Source organism: Chamaea fasciata, unplaced genomic scaffold, assembly GCF_029207755.1.
Source record: "Chamaea fasciata isolate MVZ Bird 193981 ecotype frontalis unplaced genomic scaffold, bChaFas1.0.hap1 SCAF_10, whole genome shotgun sequence".
Taxonomy (NCBI): Eukaryota; Metazoa; Chordata; class Aves; order Passeriformes; family Sylviidae; genus Chamaea; species Chamaea fasciata.
In genome coordinates, this window is record NW_027094095.1 from 31,641,563 (window position 1) to 31,661,306 (window position 19,744).

At 50.5% G+C, this 19,744-nt stretch overlaps 2 protein-coding genes across 3 annotated transcripts; one reads left to right on the forward strand and one right to left on the reverse strand.

Annotated features, from left to right (window-relative positions):
- Positions 1-1,500: 1,500 nt before the first annotated feature.
- Positions 1,501-11,312, forward strand: LOC136294838 (biotin-dependent 3-methylcrotonyl-coenzyme A carboxylase beta1 subunit-like). 2 transcript variants are annotated; one of them, XM_066193017.1, is made up of 12 exons: positions 1,501-1,901; positions 3,803-3,999; positions 4,874-5,052; positions 5,792-5,872; positions 6,049-6,227; positions 6,942-7,134; positions 8,100-8,191; positions 8,375-8,531; positions 9,032-9,154; positions 9,543-9,685; positions 10,052-10,133; positions 11,089-11,312. In XM_066193017.1, the coding sequence occupies exons 1-12, from the start codon at positions 1,501-1,503 to the stop codon at positions 11,170-11,172; spliced, it is 1,911 nt and encodes a 636-aa protein (XP_066049114.1). In that variant the 3' UTR covers positions 11,173-11,312. The 2 variants fall into 2 exon arrangements, with proteins under 2 accessions (XP_066049114.1, XP_066049115.1); XM_066193018.1 differs by lacking the exon at positions 9,032-9,154.
- A 746-nt stretch (positions 11,313-12,058) lies between these two features.
- Positions 12,059-18,866, reverse strand: RPE65 (retinoid isomerohydrolase RPE65). The gene is made up of 14 exons (XM_066193019.1): positions 18,855-18,866; positions 18,002-18,084; positions 17,553-17,703; positions 17,166-17,273; positions 16,931-17,072; positions 15,948-16,095; positions 15,603-15,684; positions 15,273-15,405; positions 15,016-15,155; positions 14,032-14,161; positions 13,076-13,190; positions 12,879-12,973; positions 12,674-12,785; positions 12,059-12,212 (listed from the first exon to the last, which is right to left on the reverse strand). The coding sequence occupies exons 1-14, from the start codon at positions 18,863-18,865 to the stop codon at positions 12,061-12,063; spliced, it is 1,602 nt and encodes a 533-aa protein (XP_066049116.1). The 5' UTR covers position 18,866; the 3' UTR covers positions 12,059-12,060.
- Positions 18,867-19,744: the final 878 nt, after the last annotated feature.

The window sequence follows — 19,744 nt, forward strand, 5'->3', positions numbered from 1 at the left end:
CTATGAATCCCAGCCCTTGCTGATACTTTCACTCAGGAACATATTAGTCATCCCTTAATTATTGCTAACTAGACCTATTAATATGTATAATACAGATAAAGAGCTCCCTGGCAGGGATGCATTTTAATGAAGGCACTGAAAAGCAACACACAGTCATTTCTAGAAGGTTGTGCCGTGGTTGACAACAGCAAACTGAAGCAGCCCAGGGATGGGGTGAGGTGTGGAAGGAGAAAAATCAAATTTGTTTTAATATTCTAATGATAAGCTTGGTTTGAGAGAGGACACCTGAAGCACAGGACACACAAGGAAGGGGACACCCAGGGCACAGGACACTCGGGGCGTGGGACAGAAGGGACAAAGGATGCACATGGCATAGGACACTCGGGGCACAGGACACCAACGACAGAGGACACACATGGCACGGGACAGAGGACACCGAGGGCACAGGACACCAACGACAGAGGACACACATGACACGGGACAGAGGACGCACATGGCACGGGAACAGGACACCGAGGGCACAGGACACCGAGGACAGAGGACACACATGGCACAGGACAGAGGACACCCAGAGCACAGGACACCGGGGGCGGGCCGCCCTGCGGAGCCGCCCCAGAGGCGGGCGCGGAGCGGACGGGGTAAGGAAGGGGCGGTGGCGGCCGAGTGCGGCCGGGCCGCGGCGGGCACGGGGCGGGCGGGGAGCGGGGAGCCCCGGCGGGGAGCCCGGAGCCCCGGCGGGGAGCGGGGAGCTCCGGCGGGGAGCGGGGAGCCCCGGCGGGGAGGCCGCGGCCCCGCACTCCCTACCCGGCCCGGGCGGCCCCGGCCCCGCCGCGCTCCGCAAGCCCGGCCGGGCCCGCCCGGAGCGGGGCTGAACCCTCGCGGCCGCCATGGCACGGCAGGGACCCGTGAGGGCATGTCCCCTCCCGGGAACAGGGGGTGTCCCCACTCGTGTCCCCTCACGACTGACCGCAGTCTAAGTGGCTCCTCACGACCCCTGTGTCAAAGCTGGAACTAGTGGTGTCCCCTCACGAGCCCCGCGGGAAGAAGGGAGTCGGGAGCGTCCCTTCACCACCCCCGGCGAAGGACTGGAGTCAGGGTGTCCCCTCACGGCAGAATGGAGTCAGGGTGTCCCCTCAGGTCCCCTGCGGGAACAGGGGTGTCCCCTCACGGCAGAATGGAGTCAGGGTGTCCCCTCAGGTCCCCTGCGGGAACAGGGGTGTCCCCTCACGGCAGAATGGAGTCAGGGTGTCCCCTCACGGCAGAATGGAGTCAGGGTGTCCCCTCAGGTCCCCTGCGGGAACAGGGGTGTCCCCTCACGGCAGAATGGAGTCAGGGTGTCCCCTCATGTCCCCTGCGGGAACAGGGGTGTCCCCTCACGGCAGAATGGAGTCAGGGTGTCCCCTCATGACCCGCGCCCGAGGCGAAGAAGCCTCGCCGCCACTCAGCCGAGGGAATCCACTCTAATTCCTGTCGCTCGTTGTCCCTCAGGCTCTCGGGGCCATGTGGAGCCCGGCCCCGCTGTGCGCCCTGGGCCGGCGGCGCCCCGGGCCCTCCGCGCCGCTGCAGCTCCTGACCCGCCTGCTCCACGGGGAATATCGGGAGAAAACCCCGACCCGCCTGCTCCACGGGGAATATCGGGAGAAAACCCCGACCCGCCTGCTCCACGGGGAATATCGGGAGAAAACCCCGACCCGCCTGCTCCATGGGGAATATCGGGAGCTGTCGCTGCCGGGGCAGGGCTGGGGAAGGACGCTGCCCCTGCCTCCCCGCCGGTTTGTAAGTAATAAACCCAAATCCAGGCGGCATCCCAAAACATTCCCGGTCCTAGACGGAAGTGTGCCCGCCGCGTACCAACAAGCGTTCCAGGAGAATTTAAGGAACAGCGAGGCTGTGATGAAAAGGTAATAAACCGGGTTTGTGGGGTTTTTAAAGCGTTGCTATTTGTGACATAGTGTGAGAGACTTTTTATATGGGACAATATCTGCCCCATGGAACAGTGTAGCTGCCCAGTCCCTGGAAGTGTCCAAGGCCAGGTTGGATGGGGCTTGGAGCAGCCTGGTGTCCCTGCCCGTGGCAGAGAGTGGCACTGGATGAGCTTTGAGGTCCCTTCCAACACAAACCAGTCCGTGAAATGTTTACTGAAATACCCAAATCGAGGTGCGAACTATTTAAAACAGTGCCATGTGTTGTTTTGCATATATTGCCGAGAAATACCTTTTCCAGACCTTCGTAACGTTTGCTTCCTGTTGCATTTTGAATGCAAAGACGTAAATGGTGACTCACACGCTCCTGAAGGAGCAGGGGATGGGTGCTGCAATGCATCGTGATTTAGAGGTGAAACGACAAAAATGTGTTTTATGTGTTTGTCCTGAAAGATCAGATGGCAAAATTGCAAAGGCCTTTTGTTCAGGGGAGAGATCCGCGAGCTGGAAGCAAAGCTTTGGAAAACACACTGTGCCCTCCTGTGGTGGCATCGAGGACATGATTCAAACCCTTTTCCTCCAAAGTTTTTCCAGCCTCCACAGTGTGCAGGGAGCCACACTCGGCCCGCAGAGTCACTCGCAAAGTGCTGTGTGAGTCTTTGTGTCAAACAACATTTACAGTTAAAGGCGATGCGTCGGGGGGAAAAATGAAATAAAGGAAGAACTGAGTTTATTTAAGACCAAAGTGGAGATACCACGTTTGTTTAGTTTATTCAGTTTTTCACCTGTGCATGGTGCTGTCCTGACAATGACATTGGGTATCACTTCCTCCTTGTGACGCTGCAGTGTTCCCTGCTTTTAGTATGTCTCCAGATTTAGCAATTTATTCCACTTCCCAGTTACTGATTTTTGTCAGATAAACTGGTTGCAGGAACTGGCAGAGGAAGCTCTTGGCTGGATTTTTCTCAAGAGCAGATGGAACATGGAGGTTCAGGCTGGATTAGGACAGGCACGTTATGATAGCCTCATTATTATGTATTGTATTATTTGCTTTATTAAACAGCTTTTGGATAACGAAAGGGAAATGTTTGCTTTAAACAGTAGACCTTTGCTTTTTATTACAGCTTGTAAAAACATTAATCTGGAGATGTGAATTTATCTTCATTTCCCCGCCATTTGTGTGAAAGCTGTGCAATATATTTAAGCTCAGTCTGCTAAAGGGTAACTTGTAAGGAAAATGCTTTGGGTCAGGAGGGCCCTCAAAGCCCTTCCAGTGCCACCCCTGCCATGGCAGGGACACCTTCCATTGTCCCAAGCTGCTCTGAGCCCCATCCGACTTGGCCTTGGGCACTGCCAGGGATCCAGGGGCAGCCACAGCAAATCTGGGAATTCTATTCCAGGGCCTCCCCACCCTCCCAGCCGAGAATCTCCCATCCAGCCCTGCCCTCTGGCAGTGGGATCCATTCCCTGTGTCCTGTCCCTCCATCCCTTGTCCCCAGTCCCTGTGCAGCTCTCCTGGAGCCCCTTCAGGCCCTGCCAGGGGCTCGGAGCTCTCCCTGGAGCTTCTCCTCTCCAGGTGAGCGCCCCCAGCTCTCCCAGCCCGGCTCCAGCCCTGCAGCAGCTCCGGGGCCTCCTCTGGGCAGGGCAGGATGAGCTTCTCATCCACCCACACCCCAAATCCCCCCAGGGCTCCTCTCCCACAGCCTGTGTTTGTCCTCGGGATTTTCCCAGCCCAGGGGTTGTGTTGAACTCCCGAGGTTCCTCCAGCCCCGCTTCTCCTCTTGTCCTTGGCCCTCTGGAATCCACCCCTCCCCTCCAGCGTGCGGCCTCACCCCTCAGCTTTGTTCCCATGGCCCGAAGCTGTTTTTTTCTCCCATCAGGTACTCGGAATTGCTGGAGAAGGCGAAGAAAGGAGGGGGAGAAAAGGCCATCCTGCGGCACACGCAGCGCAACAAGAAGCTGTTCGTGCGGGAGCGCCTCAGGCTGCTCCTGGACGATGAGGATTTCCTGGAGCTGTCCCCGCTGGCAGGGCTGGGCATGCCCTACGGGGATGTCCCTGCTGCCGGCTGCCTCACTGGTAATGCCCGGCGGTGGAATATCGGGAAAGGGAAAACGGGAGGAAAAAACCCATGCCTTGAGTTATTTTCATGGGATATTTTAGTATCTGAAGCGCTTTCCTAGGAAAAGTGAACGCCGATTTTATCCGGTTCTTATTCCCAACAAAGAGTTCAGCCACTGCTGTGTTACTATAATTGCAAATCTGGGAGAAACCTTTGAAAAAATCAGTTTATAATTCCTTCTAGATTTAGTAATTCTACTTGCCACTTCCTAATTTTTGTCTCAAAGAATGTAGAGTGATGTGTCAAGTCAGCTGTTGCCTCTTAAAGCAGAGGGGACAAAGTCACTGTGAGAAACTGGAGCTGTGGGATACATTTTGAAGGGTTTCAAATCATAGACAATTGCATTTTCTATGCTAACATTGTCTCTTTAAACTGGAACTGCTCTTCAAAATGAAATTGCCTTGAAATTCAATGAAAGTCAATTTCATTCAATATCAGCAGAATTGCATTTTGAAGAGTGATTCTAGTTTAAAAGGTAACTAGAAGAATAGTATGAAACCCCTTTTTTTCATCAGATTCTTGTGGTTTTCAGTTTTATAGGGGTGATTTTTAACTGCCTTCCCTTTTGTCTCAAGGGTTGGGAGTCACAGTGTATTTTTTTTCTGTTACATTGTCACCAGAAGTAAGGAAATTTATTTGAGGTTCTTCTGTCACTTAGATCAATTTTTTAAATACTGTCATTCCACAGAAGGATGCAGATTTCTTCCCTGTGTGGCATTTTCAAGTTAATCTGGAGCTTCTTGATGTAACATTACTGCAAAAAAACTCCTGAAAAAGTTTCCCTCCCTCACTTTAGGGACTCCTGATAAATATCTGTGGTGCCACTTGCAGGAATCGGCAGAATCTGTGGGATCTGGTGTGTCTTCATTGCAAGCGATGCCACAGTGAAAGGAGGAACAATGTACCCAATTGGAGTGAAAAAACAATTAAGAGCCCAGGAAATTGCCATGGAGAACAGGCTGCTGTCCGTGCACCTCGTGGACAGTGGGGGAGCCTTCCTACCCCTGCAGGTACTGCTGCACCTCTTCAGAGCAGAAAATATCAGGATTTATTTCATCCCTTGGGCTAACCTTGCACCTCCCACCTAATCAGAGGTTAGAAACTCCAGTGAGTGTGTTGAACTGCTTTTGTGGCTAATTAATGAGTGTATAGTGGGAGGTGTCTATTTTCACTTCAGAATCTCTAAAGTGTTCTGTATTTTATTGTCCTGTTTGTGCCAGTGATGCATTAAGCTCTGTGGCCTTGAAAAGTGGACTTTTTGCAATTCTGGCTGCAAAATAAGGATTTGAACGGGTTCTTTTGTGAAATGCAGAGATCATCCTCTCATAGAGACTGTAGTTGTTCTCTCTCCACCCTGAGGGCAAGCCCACAGGAAAAGGTTTTACCTGGAATTGTGCCCAAAACTAAGTCAAAAAGGAAACTGCTGATGGCATTTCACAGATTGAGCAGAACTACCACCCTTCCCTTCTCCATGTTTACATCAGGTTGTGTAGAATATATAGATTTCAGAAAAAAAACACAAAACTTAACCTGTGCTTTCAAGGCAAATGGGTATTTTGGGGGGGGTTGACAATGTATAGAGGAATAAATACCATAATGAATGCTGTATATGAAAGGTTCAGGAGTGACTATTAACAGCGACCTTCCCCGTGTCAGTTTTGGTGTGTTTGGGAATGAATGGAGTGAAGAGGAAGCATCACCTTTCACGGTTAATATTGAAAACGCCTTTTTCTTTCCCCTGTCCCTCAGTCAGAGCTGTTTCCTGACAAGCTGCACGGTGGCAGGGTTTTCTACAACGAGGCAATCATGTCTGCCATGGGAATCCCTCAGGTACAGTGGCATGGGGAGTGCAGGGGGGTGCAGGAAAGGTGTAAACCTGTAGTAAAATTTGCTCTGTCTCTGGTTTGTTCCCCAAGCTGTGATTTAGCACTTCCTGCATTTCTGGAATGACTTGGCTTTGCCTCTCCTGACCCCTGTGCAGCACTGGTGTGTTTGTGTCCCCTCAGGTGGCCGTGGTGTGTGGCTCCTGTGTGGCTGGAGGTGCCTACATACCCACCATGGCCGAGGAATCTGTGATCATTGATAAAATTGGGACACTGTTCCTTGCTGGGCCACCCCTGGTGAAAGCTGCCACGGGAGAGGATGTCTCTCCTGAGGACCTTGGAGGAGCCAGGCTTCACTCACAGTACGTGGGGTATCCTCAAAATTAGGGAATTCAGCATGCTCAGCCTGGCAGGAATGGGGCATTGCAGAGCAGGGCTAAGAGTGGAGCCTGTGGTTACACTGCTTTGCCTCCCCGGGTTCAGGGGTTTGGGTTCAATCAGCCAAATGGAAGGAAAACTAAGTTATTTATGGGGTGAGGCAGGGACTGGACAGGTTGGATTTGGATCTCTGTTGTTCCACATACTTCTTGAACAGCTTCAGGCAAGTAATTTCCTCTGTGGCTCACAGGGAGCAGCTACAGAAGAGGGATGTTATCTCCTCTTTTCCAAGTGTTTTCCAGAATACACATATTTACCCCATTATGCTACATGGAATACATTCTTGTCTTTATATCTTGGCTGCAACCACTTATTTTGAAATAATTCTTGAAGTTTGCTTTCCTCTTTCCCCTTTTTTGATATTGTCTGCAGCAACAGCATTACGAAAATAAATTCCAAGGTTTTTCTTTAATCCAGATAAACACAAAAGTCACGGGGAAGAACTCCTAACTGTGAATTTAATTTGGGATTGGACTGCAGAGAAATTGCACTGGGTGACTGCTTTCAGCTCATTCATACAGAACCAAATCACACAGCATTTCCACAGGGCATTTGGAGAGTCTCAGCTTTTTTCCTGGGGTTTTGGTTTTCCCTCAGAACTCGTGAATTCAATGCTAATTGATGTCTCTCTCTCCTAGAGTCAGTGGCTGCAGTGACCATTTTGCAGCCTCAGAGGAGGAGGCCTATGTGTGCATTCGTAATATTGTCTCTACCTTAAACTGTCACCCAGTGCCAGGGGAGGACAGGGAGCCTGACAGTCCCCTGTACAGCCCTGAGGAGCTCCTGGGTCTGGCACCACTGGATTACAGCTGCACTCTTCCTGTCAAACTGGTACGGGAGCAGGGATTTCACTCCTGCATCCTTCCCTCTGCTCTATCCCACAGCTCCAGGTGTTATTTTGAATTATTATGTCATCTGTTGCCAGCTTGTATTGAGCCTGAAACAAAGCTGGATGGCAACAGAATTATAAAAGTTATAAAAATGTGGTGGGATTATAGAAAATATTTAACCTGAAATCCTGCTGGAGATAAAATAATCCCAGATTGTGCCAGTGCTGCCAGCTGTTCCCATGCACTGTTGGGGTGCTTTATGTCTTGCACTGTGTTGGCTGCCTTGAGAACATACACCCCTTTGATGTCTGTGTTTCCCTTCCCCTGCCTTTTTCTTTCCTTCCCCCTAAGTGTTCAAGATGATATAAAAGAAATGGTGAAATTACTGTCTGAAAAACAACAGCTCAAATCAAACTTGTCTGAGGTAGGGACAGACACTAAAGCTTAAGCAGAGACATGCAGAGCTGCCCACGCTGTTTTCATTGTGCTCTACATGAGATTTTTGTGGATCTCCATGGATGTGAATCCAGCATCTTTTCCAGTGGTAAATCCCTGCACTTGAGGGAATTGACTGCAGAAAGCTTTGAAGGCAGCTTTTAACTGTGTTGGATAAAAGCATGAGCTGTATAAACCAAGAATCTCTTATGCACAAAATCTGAAGCTGCCCACGCTGAGGTTTGGTTTTTGCTTTTTTACATTTTTATGCACAGGAACAACTGTGCTTTGTAAAACTAAAATAATTTGGGAGTTGGCCTTTGTCTTAAAATACACAGTTGGTAATCAAACTAAGCACAAATTGGATGGTTTGTGCATACTGAGCATTTAGCAAGTCACCCAAAGACCCTCAGTGCTCTTCTTGCATAACTCAGGTGTGCCACTGTTTGAGCAGAGCATTTCTTTTAGCAGAACTCTCCTGTTTTCATCTCAATTTCTCTAGTAAAATCAAGTCTGTGTATTTCTCTGCAGATCCTGAGCCGGCTGGTGGATGGAAGCAGATTCCAGGAATTCAAGGCTACTTATGGAACAACACTGGTGACAGGATTTGGCCATGTGGAAGGGTATGGGAACATTCCCCATCCAAATAACGGATGGACATGGATTTCCCAACAGCTTTTGTGTCCTCAGCAGGGTCTACACCATTCCAATCATTTCTAGGGTTCAAAAGGGAGAATCATGGAATTGCTGAGGTTGGAAAAAACCTCTCAGATCATGAAGTTTAACAGTCCCTGTTTGTTCTGCAGGCACTTGGTGGGGATAGTGGCCAACAACGGGGAGCTGGCTCATGATGCTGCTCTCAAGGGAAGCCACTTTGTCCAGCTCTGTGGCCAGAGGGGAATTCCCATCCTCTTCCTCCAAAACACTGCTCCACAGCCAGCAGGCCCTGCAAGCATCTCACAGGTATGGCACGTTTGCTTCAGTGTATTCCAAACAGCTCTTAGTTCTTGTTGTGCCTGAAGTTACATTTTCAGAATCATTAACTGTTAGGAAAATTATTTTTTTAACCACTTTCGATGAAGCTTCGTAAGGACTTTGCTAATGGACAGGTTTAAGAACATTCTCACTTGAATTTTAAGTCGGCCTGGATGCTGATACAAAATGATCCTGTTGGCAAGGCAGGCTGGAAAGTTTGGGATTTGCGGTGCCTTTGACATTGAAATATGGCTTATTGATTCCTCTGCTGACTCTGCACTCCAGAAAATTGGCTATTTCTCTTTTTAAAATGAAAGCATTAAAGCCCAGCGGGATTTGTCCTGGACTAGGGAAAGTAAAACCCCCACTAGATCCCAGATCCTTTTCTGCAAAATTTCAATTAAATAAATAAATGATTTAGCACTACAAGTTTGATGGGAGTGGAGAGAATCTAGAACAAAGATCTAAAATTTCTATTTTTATTCCAGGCAGAGGCTCATTCCAACAGGCTGAAGGCCCAGGCCTCCATGATGGCTGCAGTTGCCTGTGCTGCTGTTCCCAAAATAACCATTGTCATTGGAGGCTGTTTTGGGAGTGACAGCTACGTCATGGTATGGGTGACAACCAGCCCAGGGCTTGGGGACACAGCTGTCACACTGCTCAAGTGGCACTGCGGTTCTAAAACACAGCTGGGGAACTCGAGCTCTCAACTAATATTTAAGTAAGGAATGCAACACGGCATGTGATTGCTGAAAAGTAAACATGGAAGAATTGAACATGGAAGAATTAAACATGGAAGTGCTTGGAATTCAAAATGAAACGTTCAAATAGAGCTATTGAAGGCAGTGGGGAGGTGATGGTTCCGAGCACAGGGTGTCTGTGCTCATACAAATCCACCCGTGCTCCATTCTGCCTGGCCCTTGGTTGTTTCATCTCCCAGACACCTTTTCATGATTCATCTCAGCGAGTTTGTTCTGTCCTTTGGTTTTTTCCCTGCAGTGTGGGAGATCGTTCAGCCCAAACTTTCTGTTCCTGTGGCCCAATGCAAGAGTTGCTCTTGTGGATTCTCGACCTTTCCCCACAGTTCCACCAGCCGGGGACTGGACAGGAGAGGAACTGCAGCTAAAACAGCTGAAGGCAAAGTAAGGACATTCAATATAAACCTTACAGGGCTCTCATTGTTAAATTACCTACTTTTGTTCACCTTACAAAGCAACACTTCCTGACTAATGAAACAAACATGGATCTATTGAAAAAATATTTTACATTTCCACGTAATTCCATGTCTTTCTGTTAGAGTCTCCCCATCACTGCAGAGTGGTCAGCTCTGTTATTTGCTGGTTTCTGATTAATTTTAACAGCAGTGTTGCCCATTCTCTTCAGATGGCTGGATTTGCCTGTTTCATCTGTAATTTTTTTTGTTTGTTTGTTTTTTGTTTTTTTTTGTTGCTGCTCTGCTGTTTTTATTGTGGTTTTAATTCAGTTGTTCAATTCTGTGCCCTCTCCAGGCTAGAGGAAGAAAGCAGTGCCTTTTACTCCTCTTCCAGGCTCTGGGATGATGGGATCATTCTACCTCAAGACACCAGGAAGGTGAGTTTTCCTTTCAGGCCATTTTATTCTCCAGTCTCACAGTGGGTGACCATGACTCACTCAGGGTTGGCAACCTGCTGATTCCAGACCTGGGGCTCCCACTTCTCACTCCATGGAATTTCTCTCTGTAATTCACATCCTGTCTCTTCAAAATTAGTTTATCAAGAAAGTTTCTCTTGAATTCTGCTTACTTGACCACAGCATTTCCTCACTGAGCCTCCCCTTTGACTTCACCATAATTTGAATCTGCACCTAAATCCTTTTTTTTCCCCATATAATTACCCATATCTTCACTCTTTGAAGTTCAGGCTCCCCAGAATTCCTTTTGTTTCCATTCTTTTATCCTGGGACGTTGCTTTTTGCAATTTCCTCATCCTGCTTTAAATTTGCTGTGCACATTTGGGATGCTCCCCTGCCTTTTTATTGATTTGGAATTGGCAGACATCCCTCGCTCCATTTGGTTCTTTCTGAAAGCTGCTGCCTTTGCTCTTTTATTTTTCCCTGTTAAGATTGTTTATTAGCAATAAAAATCTTCTCTGCACTTCTGAAGTTTGTTTACTTGAAGATCTCAATCTGTCCTGGTTTCAGCTGGGGTTAAATCATAACACAACCCTTCTAAATATGGTACATATTTATGGAACTATGTAGATGGTAAATATTTTCATGGAGTTTATGGGAACTTTGATAATGGGAGAGCACCAAGAATTTTTTTTAGTCCCAAAGCCTTGAAATTCCCACTTTATGAGCTACACATGAAAATAAGTGAGAGTTAAACTGTTCGTTTTACAGTGTTTAGTGTTTCACAAAAAGAAGGAACAAATAAGTGCAGAACTAATGAGCTTTACTGTTTGGTTTTTTGTTGTTATTTTTTGTTGTGCTTGTTTGTTTGTTTGGGGGGAGTTTGTTTGGTTTTTTTGAGGCTCATTGTTTATTTTGTTTATTTGTTTTTAATTAGGTGATTGCCCAGTGCTTGGAGATCATGGAACAGAAGTTGTTCCAGGCTGTGTCTCCCCATCCCCATCCCATCATCAGGATGTAACTGCAGCCCCCTCCTACCAGAACCCTCTACCAGAACTCTGAGTATAAAGATTTTCTAATTCTTTGATACAATTAATAAAAATGTTGAACAATTGAAGACAAACAGGAATCCCAGATTTTAAATCCGCTGGCAGAAAGTTTTTATTTTCAACAACAGCCTCTTTGAACATCAGCTGAAAGTTTATTTTGGGAGAAGGAAGGACTGAACTGAACATCTGTAGCACTCTAAGGAAGCAAAGTCAGCCCAAGGGGTAACAATTGCTTGATTTTTTCATGTCCATGTTTTAACATGAAATCCAGAAATCAAGGAACTGCACTTGGACAAAAGAAAGGGAAAAGAGCAAACACACAAGGGAAGGTGTGCAGTTTGTACCCTGGGTGAAGAACAAAATTCTACCGGCCACCCTCTTGGGATTCCTTGAGCAGCTGTGGAAAGGCTCCACTTGGATTGCTCTGAGGATACTACAGCCACGATCAGGATGATGTTTAAATCCAAAATCCTTCAGTGTAGGCTAAAAATTCTCAACTATATAACAGCACAGCCTGTTGTACACAATGTTACCACATGTAAAAGTGTTGAGGTTACTTTCTGCTCTTTCTGCTTCTTTCACTCTGCTGCGGCTACAAAGTTTAATTTTGCATAAAACAGAACCTCTCCAGCACCCCAAACTTGTGGTTTAACTGGAATTGATCCCAAAGGGTGCGTTTAAAAAAAATACCTGATTAACCATTTTGAAGAATCATTGACAAGACTGAACTGCTTGATCTGAGTGAAGCAGCCCCACAAAAGCAGCAAAGGGCTGTGGGAGGAGTTTGGGTCACCTGTAAACGGAGATTTGCACCTTTTTGGGAGCTGGAAGAAGCCCGGGCCAGGTGTTGCTGTCTGTGCTCACGCTCTCTTGAAGAGCCCATGGAACGTCACGGGAATGTTCACCTCCACCTCGGCCCTGGCCACCTCGCTCATGTCTTTGGCGTTGAGGATGAGGAGGAAGGCGGGCTTGGGGCCCGCCCCCGGGCTGATGACGATGCTCAGCACCACCCCTGCAAGGTGAGACCGCGATGGGTGTGGCCCAGGTGGGTGTGGGCCGTGTCTGAGCCCGGCCGGGCAAGGGGAGAGCAGCCCTGGCACTCGGGCCGCCAGAAATCCCGGGAGTGTCATCGGTGCTGAGGGACACAGGGAAGCTGTGGCTGCCCCAGCCTTGCAAGTGTCCAAGGCCTGGTTCAAGGCTTGGAGCAACCTGGGATAGTGGGAGGTGCCCACGGCCATGGCAGGGGGTGGAACAGGATGAGTTTTAAAGTCCTTGCCAACCCCAGAATTTCATTCCTCTAGTTTTAGATTTCCCGTGTTTCCTCAGGAATCTCCCACTGGTGTTAGCACCTGTCCCATCTCATCCAGGAGCTGGCTCTGCCCTGCCCAGCTGTGGCACAGCCCTGCAGCCAGCCTGGCACAGCCCTTCCCAATCCCAATCCCAATCCCAATGCCACCAACCCCCCAGCATTACCATCATCTTCCTCCAGCGCATCCGGGTGGGAAACGAAGATCGGCTCCGACGGGTACGCGTCCGGCTCCTGCCACACCCACGTCTCCTTGGTTTTAACGTTCAGCTTGCAAAGCTAAAGGTGGGGACAACACAGAACCACAGAGCTCAGGAATACTCCTTGTCGTCCCCAAACTGGGGACGCCTCCCCCTCCTAGCTGGTAGTTACCCTGTCTGGGACAAAGTGGTTCAGCCCCAGCCCGTAGGTGTAGGTGTAGGGCTTCCCACCGTACTTCCTGTAGTTGATCTGGGGGAATTCAAAGGCTGCAAGGGAAAATAAGTGTGTAAATGCTGAGGGTTAGTGGGACACGGTGTGCGGGCAGCATGGGGCTGCTGTGGTCTGGGGGAGCTGGGGTGTCCTTGTACCGTGACGTGGCCCTGAGAAAATCACCTCTGGCTCCAGCCAGATGGTCTCGTCACTGCGCAGCGTCGCTGTGGCTGTGGTGTAGGGCAGCGTGACCAGGTTCTTCCCCGTGTCAGCCTGTGACAAAAGAGAAATAAATCCTCAGAGATTGGAGAAAAGGTTTGGTTTATCTGCACAGCACTGTGGCGAGCAGCAGTGTGGCAGAGCCCCAGCGAGTGGCAGGAGGCGACTGCTGCCCTGTGCTTGGCAGGGCTGCAAGAACTGTCCCGTTCCTCAGCCTGAGCACAGCCTCCCTCCCTCCTGAAGGCATTCAGGGTTTCATTAAGCACTGCCACGTGGGCTTGCACTTCCCACTTGATCCACAGCCCAGTGAGCTCCGCGAGAGGCTCCGCTGACCGGCAGCCCCGGCAGCCCTCGGCCCACCCGCCAGCCACCACGAGCAGGGTCATGGAAAGGAACCTGTGAGTTCTTTCTGAGAGCTCTGTCTGTGCCAGGCTGGCAGCTCCAGGGACCTCACACCGAGGGCTGGAGGATTTAACCACACGTGCTTGGCCTGTGGCTGCTCCCTTCTGTGCTATGAGCAGATCCAGTACCAACTGCTGCCCCACAGGCTTTGGCATGAACGGTAACACATGGAGTCATCAAAGAGTTTGGGTTGGAAGGGACCTTAAAGCTCATCTCATTCTCCTTGCCATGGAAGGAAGGAACTGTCCTCTTGGACACTTTCCATCAGACCAGTGGCTCAGAGCTCCATCCAGCCCAACCTTGGACACTTCCAGGGATGGGGCAGCCACAACCTCTCTTGGCAGCCATATAAACAAACCAGAAAAACATCGATCAGCTAAAGAAAACACAAAGTTTCTCTGAAGGCCCATACTTCAGGTTTGCCCTGTTAATTGAAAGGCTGAATTTGCAGTGAATGGGGCAGGAGTGGCAGGGAGTGGAGCAGGCTCAGTACCTTGTCAATGCTCAGGGGCAGGACGTATCTGCGGGCCTCGGGCTGCGGCGCCTTCTCCGCCTGCCGCTTCACCTCGTCCCAGTTGGCCCGAAGGTTGGCCAGGTACAGGTAATTGTAAACAAACTCAAACCTGCACCAAACAGCAGCACAGACAGAAACACAGCTGGGCTTTTGCAAGTGTAGGGGAAGTGTAGGTGTTTTTTGCCTGAAATTCTTAGAAGCATAGAATGGTTTGGGTTGGGAGGGGCCTTAATGTTTGTTTTGTCCCAGCCCCTGCCATGGGCAGGGACACCTTCCACCCACCTAGGGTGCTCCAAGCCCTGTCCAGCACTTCCAGGGATGGGGAAAAACAGAATGACACAAATCCCAGTCCAGCCCCTCAGCAGAGCTGAGCTGTGCGTGCGCCACAGCCCCTGTCAGCAACTGCCGGTGTTCAACACAAGCACGGGAAAGGGCTTGGAGCAGCCTGGGGTAGTGCAAGGTGTCCCTGCTCATGGTGAGGAGTGGAACAAGATGAGTTTTGTGCTCCCTTCCAACCCAAAGCAGTCTGGAATTCTGTGATTCTGTGCCAGGATCAGCTTAGCTCAGGGTGTCCTGGGTATGCAGCCAACACAGGGTTGAGCTTCATCATTTCAGTGCCACATTTCTGTGTTTACATGAAGAGCTGCATTCAAACCTCACCCACACCCTGCTCATTGCAGCCCCAGGAGCCAGAATAGCATCAACCCTTCAGCAACCACTAACATTTCTTAAAGATGAAAGTAAATAAAAGATAAAAATATATTTTTTCCTGGAAAATGAGTGTCAAGCAGGCTCCCTGCACCTCTGGAGAACTCAGTGCTGTGTAGTCTACATGTCACCACGTGTTAAACGTTAAATGGGTTGGTGGAAGGGCCTGAGGCCCCAGCAGGGATGTTCCAGGACAGGGAGTGGTGTGTGTGGTGCAAGGGGCAGCTGTGGTGCCCGGGGAGCCTTGGGCCTCACCCCTTCCAGGTGCACAGGTCCACGATCAGGAACCCATTGTCCTCGTAGGTGTTGATGTGGTGGAAGAGGTTGAAGGCCGAGGTGCGGTACTTGAGGTTGAGGAGCCTGCCTTTCTTCTTCTCTGCCACGTGGAGCCACACCTGGAAACCACACAGCAGCTGGGCTTAGCCTCAGGGAGATGAAGGTGAAGCTAATGGACCTCCCAAGCCAGGTGTGGCTGCCCAGTCCAGCCCGGTTTGGGATGACCCCAGGCTTACCCCCATGGTCTCGTTGGACTCGAAGCAGTCCATGTAGTTGGCTCCCCAAAGGCTCCAGGAGGAGAGGAACTTGAGGAGGTTGATTTTCACTGGTGTCTCCACAAACACGATGTAGTTTGGGGTCAGCCCAAAGCTGTTGGGAAAGGCAGGGGAGCACATCAGGCTCGCTGGGGTCAGTTTGGACAAAAACCATGGAGTTGCTCCTCTTAAACACATGGACCATCACTCAAAATGACCCTGATTTTGGTGAATCACTTAATTTTCATTGCTGATTACGTGTGAGAGCCAGTCCCTGGTTCCAGCTGACCTGCTGACCCCGTGGAATGTTACCTGTGGACATAGGAGGGCTTAAACCTGTCACTGCAGGGGAACTGCACCACCACCTCCGACTTGTTCATGGGGTCTTCCTTGTCTGGAATGGGACAGGTGAGAGGTTATGGAGGTCTCATCCACACTTGGCCTGTACTTACAGCATCTACCCAGCGAATTTCTGTCTTTAACACAAAATTAGTCATTTAGAAGCCACCTGGAAGTGGTTTAAATACAACATTAAAAAAAAAACAACAACTCTAAAGGAGCTTGAAAAAAACTCGATGACAAAATTAATTTAAAGGATAAAGAAATGATTCATAAGGGAAAAGTTTCCCGGCTGGCTCAGAGGTGGGACTGACTGACCTGCCTGCAGAGGAGGAATCCTGATGATGTTGTAGGCCAGGGCAAAGTTCTTCCCAAAGCAATTCCCGATGTTGTAAACGGTGCCGTCGTTCTCGATGTGGGGATGAGCCGTTGCCCCATTGACAGACACGTATTTACAGAGATCCACCTGGAGAGCAGCAGGGACAGAGTCAGGAGCCTCCCTGGAAGGCAGGAGGTGGGAAGGCACGAGCTCTGCAAGGTGTTGGGAGTCAATACATCCTTGCTCTGCACGTGGGAAGATCCTCCCAGAGTCTGCAATTAAACTTTGATTTGCAAACTCCGACCCCAAACTTGGAGATGCTGCAGGGGCTGGAGCCCCTTCTGCCATGGGAGAGCTGGGGGTGTTCAGCCTGGAGAAGGGGAAGTTCAGGGGCACCCTGGCAGGGCCTAAAGGGGCTCCAGGAGAGCTGGAGAGGGGCTGGGGACAAGGCATGGAGGGACAGGGGGCAGAGTTAGATGGATATTGGAAAGAAAATCTGTGAAAGTGAGGTGAGGCCCTGGCACAGGGTGCCCAGAGCAGCTGTGGCTGCTCCCGGATCCCTGGCAGTGCCCAAGGCCAGGTTGGACATTGGAGCTTGGAGCAGCCTGGGACAGTGGAAGCGTCCCTGCCCATGGCAGGGGTGGCACTGGGTGGCCTTTAATCCTTGCCAACCCAACCCAATCTGTGAGTCCACGATTTTCATTTTAGTTTTATGACTAGAATTTAACTAACTTTGCGAAAGGCAAAGTTGAACTTTAAACCAGGCTTTAGGGTTTGTCTAACTACCTAATACAGGCACTTAAAATCCTCTATTTATTTAAAACTGAACTTCATGTCGTGTGGATTTATGTATTTTAATTTCTCTGAAGGTTCGAATTCAATCTTCACATTTCTGGGCACCCCTGTGGATTTGGCCCAAGGGGATTCATGCTCCAACGGTTTTATTCCTCCACAGCTCTGTCAGCCCAGGACAAAGACCCACCTGCTTGATGGTCTCCAGGGTGTCTGGGTTAATCCTGGTGATGAAGTTGGTCTCAGTGCAGGCATAGTAATCCTCACCCACGGGGTAGACATTCACCAGGGCGTTATCCGTCACCTCCACGCCTTTGAAGTAGGAGAAAAACCTGAGCAGAGAAAAACCAACAGGCGGTCAGGGGCTCCTGGGAAGCAGAAGCTCCGTAGGACATCCCAGCAATGTCTGCACCACACCGAGGTACCTGGAGAAGATGTTCTTGCAGGGGTCAGGGTAGGCATAGGTGCCAAACTCCGTGATCACAATCCTCTTCTCCGTCATGGCTCGCACGTAGGCGTCAGTCCTCACGAACCTGGGAGGGCCAGGAGGGGAGAAGCTGTTAAGGTGGCCCCAGGCTGTGCAACAAGTACAAATATTCCTCTGGTGATTCCTCGATGAACCTCCCAGAGCTCTCCACAACCTCACACTGCATCCGGAGCTGGGTGTTTAATGATATCACTGCTAGAGCTCTTCCAACAACCACACGGACTCAAAACAAGCAGGGTCTCCTCCAGGCACAGCCTGTTCCCAGCACTTCAGACAAGCAAAGGATTCCTGATTTATTCCTTTTCCTTGGCAAACCGGCACGAACCTTCGGTGGTAGGTGACGTGCCCCTCCTTGAAGTCAAACTTGTGCAGCAGTGCCTGGCCGTCGAAGAGGTGGTAGAAGGGCTCTGAGCCCACCTCAAACAAGCCAGGACCACATCTCAGGAGGCTTCCTCGCAGCCACGTGGGAATCCTGCCTGTGGGAGAGGCGGCATTGGGACAGATTTTATTGTGACAGCAAGAAAATCAGAACTTCAGCTCGTTTTCCAATTAAACTTAGTGTCTAAACACACATGAGCTCTTTCTGATTTCTTCACCTCCATACCTGCTGCGGGCCAAGACATTCAGTACTGAAATGTCTAAAGAGTTCCCCACCCAACCTGACCTTTCTCTACCCCAAATCCAGCCCCTGAGAGCTCCTTCACATCCAGCCTTGTAAAGCCTCTGAGCTGCGAAAACAAAGGAGAGCAGGAGGAGATGAGGCCCCAGACCAACCTGTGACGTGGGCAGTCACTGGAGAGGACAACTCCTCCACTGTCTCAAAGAGCTTCTTGTAGCCTCCAGCAGGATGCTCCACCCTGAAAGGGGCACAGCTGGGTGAGCCCGGAGCACGGGCACAGCTGGGAGCCCCCTCCCAGGCGGGGATGGATCTTTCTGGATGGAATGACCCATGACTTGCAAGGAACTTGAGGAAGGAGAAGCACTTTTCCATGGGAAAGGCTCTGAGGCTCCAAACAGCCACTGAGAAGTGTCCTGAGCACGAGGGACAGGGACACTGAGGAGACAGCCCATGCTGCAGCCCAACAAACCCAGGATACCCAAATCATCAGAGAGCAAAATCCAGCTTGTATCCCCCAGCTCTTGGAAAAGCCTTTTTTCTTTTTTTTTTTTTTCAGCAAAGAATTATTTGTTGGGTTCCAATTTTATCTGCCGCAGCCATGAAGACACACCAGGCACAGGCTGGTGAGCTCTGCCCAGAGAAGCTGTGGCTGCCCCTGGATCCCTGGAAGTGTCCAAGGTCGGGTTGAACAGGGCTTGGAGCCACCTGGGACAGTGGGAGGTGTCCCTGCCAGGGCAGGGGTGGCACTGGATGAGCTTTAAGGTCCTTCCAACCCAAACCATTCCAGGATTCCATGATTCTACTCCAAATTCCGGTGAATCCTTTGGAACCTGGAGCTGAGCTTGTTCCCCCGGACCAGGACCACAGCTTGGCATGGGATGTGCCAGCATGGACACACGGAGACCTCCCCACTTCTCCTCCCCTCCAAACCCTCCAGCCCCAGAGCAGCCCCAGCCAACGCTCCAGCTGGGATGTGCTCCCACGGAGAGGAGCTTCAGGAATACTCACTGGCTGTACATCCTCCCTGATGAAGGGCCTGAGCCTCCCTCCGGAGCCAGAGCTGTGCTGGGTATTTATGGGGTGCTGAGCCCTGCCCAGGGCAGCCCCATCCCAAACCAGCCCCCCCCAGTGAGAGCACCTCGGGAACAGAGCCGGCTTTCAGCACCAAAATCCTCCCTGGGCTTTGGGAGCTTTTGTCCTGCTGTTCACACAAAAAGGGGCTTTCAGCTATTTTTCTGAGACCTAAATTCTTCCCAAGCAGAAGTGATTATAGGGAAAAAAAAACCCCAGGGAGGAGTGAAACGGAGCGTGCTGGAGCCGTGCCGGGAGCTGGCACCAGCCCTGGATTCTGCAGGGACCATCCTGGCTCCTCCAGAGCCTCACCAGGAGTCACTGACACTGCAGACACCAAGAGACAAGAGAATGCCAGTGGCAAACATCAAGAGGTTTCCTGAGTTGGGAGGACTCACAGGGATCATTGATCCTGGCCCAGCACAGACACCCGACATTCCCACCCTGGGCATCCCAAACCACCCTGGAGCTGCTCTGGCAGCCTCGGGGCCATGCCCATTCCCTGGGGAGCCCAGGCAGTGCCCAGCACCGTGTGGGGGAAGAACCTTTCCCAAAATCCAACCCAACCCTCCCCTGGCACAGCTGCAGCCGTTCCCTGGCTCCTGTTCCTGTCCCTCAGGAGGAGCTGCAGCCCCTTGAGATCTCCCCTCAGAATCCTCCAGACTCTTCATTAGGACCCACCTCTAGGAAGAGTCCACGTTCATGAAAACAACAGTGCTGGAAAGAGCCATTTCAGGGATTTCCAAGGTCTGAGGTTCCTGCTGTCCCCTCACAGGCAGAGGGTGAAGGTGTTTTGTCACCACGTCCATTCCCTCCCGTGCGGATGG